General features: G+C 43.2%; 1 protein-coding gene across 1 annotated transcript in view; it reads left to right on the top strand.

The window, feature by feature from the left end:
* The window catches only part of fam193b (family with sequence similarity 193 member B), a 47,176-nt gene extending 46,608 nt beyond the window's left edge, over positions 1 to 568 (top strand). Inside the window, exon 10 of the mRNA XM_084332333.1 lies at positions 302 to 568. Within this exon, the coding sequence (XP_084188459.1) occupies positions 302 to 395 (94 nt within the window). The 3' untranslated portion in view covers positions 396 to 568. The remainder of the gene's footprint in view (positions 1 to 301) is intronic.
* The last annotated feature ends 6,455 nt before the right edge of the window (positions 569 to 7,023 follow it).

The following is a 7,023-nucleotide window of genomic DNA, read 5'->3' on the forward strand; positions in this document are numbered from 1 at the left end:
CATGTTTTAAACTAACCATATCAGTGGCTATGAGTAGGACAGAATCTGATAACACCAGTCTCAAAAAGCCATGTCTCCCTAACCCTGTGGAATGAAATATTTTGCACAGTGTATTAGTAAACATAGTGTAGAAAATGTCCAAAAATGTTTTGCGTAAATGGTCACCGGAACTTTCCAATCTCAGAAATTAAATGGAACCCTCAGGGCCCCACCTTTTTCATCAGTGTGTTCTTATTCACATCATTAAAACACATGTTTCTTTCTGTGTCTCTCTCTGTCTCTCTCTCCCCCTTCACTGTAGGTTTTGCCTCGATTCTGCAAAACAAACCCGCCAGAAGGTGGCGGTGAACTGGTCCAACTTCACCCTCAAGAAGGCCAAGAACGCAGCTCAGTAACTCAGGGGGGTGGGGGAAAGAGTGCTGAATGGAATTCTCTCAACCCATTATGAACTGTGTTGATGGAACCCTGATTGGCCACGAGGCCTTCTCTCATTCCCTCTTCTTTGCTCTTCCTCACTAAAGCCAAGGGACCCTGGTGCAAAATCAAGTTGTTTCCATTTAGAAGACTGGAGTGCTTGAATTTGAATTTGAATTCAAAATTCAAAACTTGATTTTGGGGGCAGGGGTGGGGTGGGGCTTAAGGCTGACAGCCAGGGATCATTCACAAGGCCAACTCGACCCTTTCTTGCTATCTTTTGCAAGTTGACCGCGTTGACACGGTGGCCGTTTTACTATCGCGTCACGCACTGGTCGGTGGGGTTCCTTTTCGGCTCCCTTGGAGGGTGGAAAGGAATCCCGACCGGAGTGTGACATAAAGAGCAAAATGGCCACCGTGAATAGGTCAATGTTCACTAAATGAGAGGTTGCAAAAATGGAGAAAGAAACATCTGTTAAATCCACTGCATCCATGTGCATCATTATTATGTAGTATGTAAACAGTTACCTTTACAATAAATAAATATGTTTTTATTGCAAAATCTGGGACATTTCAACGTTGTTAAAACCTTTTGAATTCCTGTTGGTTCAATCTGGTGCTCTTAAAAAGTACTGACTGTGGTTCATAAATGCATTGTGCGTGTAATTTTCTAGCTTTCCCCCACCACACGAGTCTCATTAGTCACTATAGATGTTCCAGCTTAAGATATTTATGCCAGTTTGAAGAAGGGTAGTGTCAAGGACGTCTCAAGACAATGATTTCCAAGCATATTTTCGGGAGAGCGAAGCTGGCCCGAGTACCCCGCTTGTCATCTGGGGATTCTCAGTGCTCTGTTCATGAACTCCACTTGTTGCATAATATATTCCTTTTGTGTTTTTCACACCGGCGGAATGCAATGCCTTGATGATTTTAAATTGGAGTAGCTTGCTCATGTGATTTTTATTTTAAAATCAATTCATGTCAGAATCAACATTAGAAGGATGAAATAATTTATGCCCTATCTACCACGCAGTTGTCTTTTTGTATAAAATTATGAAATGTTTTGAATAAAAACAAAAAATTAACAGCTGCAAAGTAATCAGTACAGCAACACTAATGTAAACTTGATTTTGGGGGGTGGGGGGGGGTGGGGTCGTCCACGTACCGTGTGAAACACTTTGCTCACGTCATACATCTTCCAAGGTGTAATGAGTACAATTTCAAAATGTCCCGACGTATGACAAGTGATGAGTAGCTTTTGAAATCTACTCTTGCCCCCTCCCTCACCCATATCTATTGCTTCAAAGCAGATCTTCCCTCAGTCGTCAGCTTGAACTGTTCCCTTCACGGTGATCTATATTATAATATAGTTATGTAATCTGAAATGCTCTTGGCAACGTTTCTATCTGTTTTCCTATAGTAGGCAGTTTAGCACAGTACCCCACCGCTGTCTGCACCCTCAAACCTTATTCAGTCATTATTGCCTCTAAATTCCAGTAGTTGCGCAGCTCTCTGCGGTTGAAGGTACACAAATGCACACCATTCAAGTTGGGACCCATCACGTAATACTGCTTCACCCGATTATTTCAATGTTTGTACATATTCCGTGATCTTGAGGCCTATTTCGCCTTTTGTCATTCATTTCTGGGGGTTGTGTGTGTGTGTGAGATTCTCAAATCATGCTACAATTTTCACAGTACTGTGAAACTGTTGTTCCCTCTTTCTCAAATTTCACGACGTATCCGAGTCTTGAGTTTTGATTATCCTTCTCTGATGAGAAAACTGAACACGAGAGTCGATACTGTTGGGAAGCTGGCCTTGGTATTTACGTTAAGTCAACAAATGTTTAGTTTGAAGGCTTTCAGTGAGATGGGTCAGTTCTTTCCTAGAAATCTGTTCTGAGCTTTTGTTTTCATATAACATCTCTGATGCTTTCCAGGTTATATTCAACTAGAGAACATTATCATAAATGTTTGGAATGTAGATTTATACTATACCATTAATAGCCAAGTGTATGTTGGCTTTTCTGTTTTATTTTTATTTTTTATTATTCACTTTTGATACTGTGAAAATCTTTCGTTCAGAAAGATTAAAAACAATACAGTTTTGACAAAGTAAAAGTGTGGTGTTTGCTTTATAGGTGTTTTTATGTGTTGGGCCTGAAGGTCACACACGATTTCTCAAAACATGAGACGCTTCCTGTCGTGTCGTACCTCAGCGTCATGCCAACACCAGGCTGTCTGAGAAGCTGCTCTGTGTTCGAAGCGTCTACCCCTGAAAAGAGAAGCATCCATCTGCAGAGCGTCAGAGCGGTGCGCTCAGGTCCGGCGGTCTGAGGACCGCTCAGCAGCGCCACCCACCCAATGGCTGAATTGGGTCACGAGACCGCCGCCATCTTAGCGCCACCCACCCAATGGCTGAATTGGGTCAAGAGACCGCCGCCATCTTAGCGCCACCCACCCAATGGCTGAATTGGGTCACGAGACTGCCGCCATCTTGGGGTAACAATCTGATTGTCACCAAAGTGAGACTACTCTTCCTGGATCGAACGTAAGTAACGTTACGTTACGTTAGCATAACTAACACTTCAATAACTAAAAATGAATATAAATATAGGATTGAATGATTGAAAACTTTAACAGATTGCAGAATGGGTACAGTACAGCTCAATACACACAATTGTTAAGGGGGTGCAGAGCAGAGAAAGACTTTCGTCTTGTTTACATCAGGGTCCCCCGTTTTCAATTCATAATGACATTTATGACATACTCAATATACAGATATAAAAATCTAATCATCTAATCTAAACTAATCATGACATTTATGACATACATATATGCAGTACTGTTACATTTGTGACATACAAGATATGCAAATATACAGTACTGTTAACAGAGATCCTAACAGTAAATATATACAAGGGGGAGGGAACTGTACATTTATGATTAATTGAAAATGGGGGACCCTAATGTAAACGAGACGGAAGTCTTTCTCTGGTCTGCATCCCCCCAACAATTGTGTGTATTGAGCCGTACTGCAGATTTTGACAACAAAATTAACAATATGATGCCGCAAGTTCTGTTATATTTAAATTGCCTTACTTATTTACATAAATATAAGGTAACGGTATACTTTTGCTATATGCTATACACTACAGTCTATGTGATGTGGTGGGTACGTATGATGGTAATTAAGGAATGGTGAATATTATGTTTAATGTAAATATGATACTGGATATGAACTGCATGGAGGTGTTATTTGCCAAGACTCAAAAGGTTACATTCATCTGCGGGGATAAATCACTGTACATTCTATATTGCTCACTAGTATACCATATCTGAACTACTGTGTGGAGATTTGGGGTAACACTTATAAAAGTAAAACCATTATGCACACTACAAAAAAGAGCAATTAGGATTGAATGGCCCTTCTAAGGTTTCTCTCCTCCACATTGCCTGTGGTGCATTTTTTCCTATTGCTAGGTTTTAGTGAGTTTTTCCTTACCTTTGTGTGGAAGTCTGGGAGTGTTGCATTTATTTATTTTGCATTTATTTAAAAAAATTTGGACTTTATGGTGTTCTTGTTTTGTTCTTGACTTATTGTGATGTTTCTTCTTGACTTGTTTAAAGAAGACGTGGCCGGCCCATGGGGACATTAACGTGTGTTGTCGGGCCTTACAAATACATTTTATTTAGATTTGATTATCAATAAGGTAGGATATCTGGAACACACAAACACACTATTTTTTAAATCACATGCCATGAAACTCGGGGACCTGGCTGAATTTAAGACTGCACAAATCATGTTTTAAAGCACGAAACAATTCACTCCCGGGTAACATCCAAAAAAATTCTGTGATTTTTAGACTCTTTTTATATCACAAACAGTACTGTATTTGCAAATCTGGTATGTCATAAATGTATAGATGTAGCAGTACTGTATCTGTATGTCATGTATGTCCACAAACACACTATTTTTTAAATCACATGCTATGAAACTCGGGGACCTGGCTGAATTTAAGACTGCACAAATCATGTTTTAAAGCACGAAACAATTCACTCCCGGGTAACATCAAAAAAATTTAACATCCAAAAAGTTCTGTGATTTTTAGACTCTTTTTATATCACAAACAGTACTGTATTTGCAAATCTGGTATGTCATAAATGTGTAGATGTAGCAGTACTGTCCATCTGTAGGGGTGTAAAGTACTTGAGTAATTGTACTTCATTACAATACTTAAGTACTGTTTTGGGGGATTTGTACTTTTACTCCATTACATTTCAGAGAGAAAAAAACATACTTTTTACTCCTTACATTTAAAATGCAGACCTACAAAGTACAAATCTCGCAGGTCCAACCATTTTAATTAGTATTTTTGAATTGTTTATCTGGCCAAACTAACGTTAACGTTATTAATCTTGCGACCACAGGTAAACAGCCAATCAAATCCCCATCAATGGAAAATGAACCCGCCCATACCCATGCTGATTGGTCCTTGTGCAAGACTAGAAAGCGGGGATCTTTGATTAAACACCTGCTATCAGAAGAATAGAGTCAGAGTGACAAGCCATAGAAGATGGCCACAATGAGTGATGAAGAGGACGAAACGGTCGGCGATGGCGTGGATGGACAAGACGAGCATCCTGGCCCTATCTACATAAAAAATACATAGTTCAAGGACTCCAACCTTATAGTGTTGTTGAGTTGCCATCATTCAAAAACCTGATAAATGGTTTGCGACCAAGCACTAACGTCATTTTTATTTTTTTTAAACTTAAATTTTTATTGAGCACTCATAGACATACAACACAACATATACAATAACATCAATAACACAACAGTACAATGATGTGGGCCCCTTGAGCTCGGCTGCGCTCATCTTCCCAGACCCCCGCCAGAGGAACCTCCCACCCTCCCCCCCCCTAGAAACCGGGCTCCCCCGCATCCCAGGTCCGTCCCACGCGGGGTCCAGCACTCAGCGACACGGGCATCTTGAATCTGATTGGGCCCGACCCAGTAGAGGGGCGAGGGGCAATACTCCCCCCCCCCCCCCCAACGGAGCCAAGCCCGCTACCTCCCATGCCACCAAGCCCCCCACCCCACGCACTACCAACCCACAACCCACGGGATCCCACTCTTCCGGGTCAAACCGCCTAAACGCTGACCCCCACCCCCCTGAGTTGAGCCCATTGGCGCCCCCCATATCTTAGGCCGCTGCGCCCGTAGCCGGGCCCCCATCGACACGGGTCCCTTGAATCAATTGGGCCAGGCCCAGTAGAGGAAAGGATAGGGGACTCCCCCCCACCGAGCCAAGCCCGCTATTCCCCCATGCCCCCGAGAGCCCCACCCCACGCCCATCGGCCCCCCAACACTCAGGGCCCCGCCGGGCAAAGTCCAGCCTCTCTGATCCCCCTGTGAGAGACCCCTCCCTCCTCCCCGAGAGATAGAACACCCCCATATCCTGGTCCACCATGCACAGAGCCGAGCCCCCACCCACCCCCGCCCGACCGCCAGGCCCCTGGCCCACTAGAGCCCCAAGCCCAGGTCCGCAGAAGGTCTAAGCACCACGCCTCAATGGCCCCCCGACCCCCCGCGACGCCAAGCCCGGTGCCCCCCCGGTCCCGACACCTGACCGCCCAGGCACGATGGCCGAGGACCCCAGGAAACCCACTGTACCTCCCATGTCACCGACATAAGCACTAACGTCATTACGAGGCCCACTGTCCGCTCGAAGATCAGCAAAGCTGCTCAAACCATGAAAGAAAGTCACTGCTGCTATAAGTGAAGTTGAATGGATCGCGACAACAACAGATTGCTGGACAGCCCGACGAAGAAGTTTCATTGGGGTAACCAACCGCTCACTGGATCGACACTGAAAGCTTTGAAAGGCGTTCTGCTGCAGAAGACTGAAGGGCTCCCATACTTTCAATGTTTTGGCCATTCACTTGGAGTACAAAATCTGCATTATGCTGTGGTTAATATTGTGATATTATTCAGGGTATACTCTAGGGCTGTCTTAAATACTTCGAAGCTTCGAAGCTTCGTTCGATGGGCATGGGATTCTAATATGAAAATAAAATTTGAGTATTAAAAAAAACACTATTAACAAAGTTGAACAAAGTGCTGTACAAGTCCCACAACATGAAAACAAAAATATATATATTATTAAAAACTATTTTTTATTTCGAAGCTTCGAATTAAAATCGAATCTCAGCCCAGAAGCTTCGAATTCCAAAAAAAATCGAAGGTCAGCCCTAGTATACTCCAGTATTCTGCCTTTAAAGTCTTTCTCTGGTCTGCATCCCCTTAACAATTGTGTGTATTGAGCCGTACTGTATTGTACCCATTCTGCAATCTGTTAAATAACGTTTTCATTCATTCATTCATTACACAAACTCATTCATTCAAGATATTGTAGTGTGAGCAAAAGTATAGTTAATTTACTCATACAGATCACGGCGCGTGCAATACTCGAATTAAGCCATTGGGTGGGTGGCGCTGCTGAGCGGTCTGACGTTCTGCAGATGGATACGCGGAACGCGCTCTCCACACGTTTGTCCCTCCCTAGCTTCCGTTCCGTACAGAAACAAACCCAATAGATCTCAACAA

This window comes from Notolepis coatsorum (genome assembly GCF_963971535.1).
Source record: "Notolepis coatsorum genome assembly, chromosome: 16".
In the NCBI taxonomy this organism is placed as follows: domain Eukaryota; kingdom Metazoa; phylum Chordata; class Actinopteri; order Aulopiformes; family Paralepididae; genus Notolepis; species Notolepis coatsorum.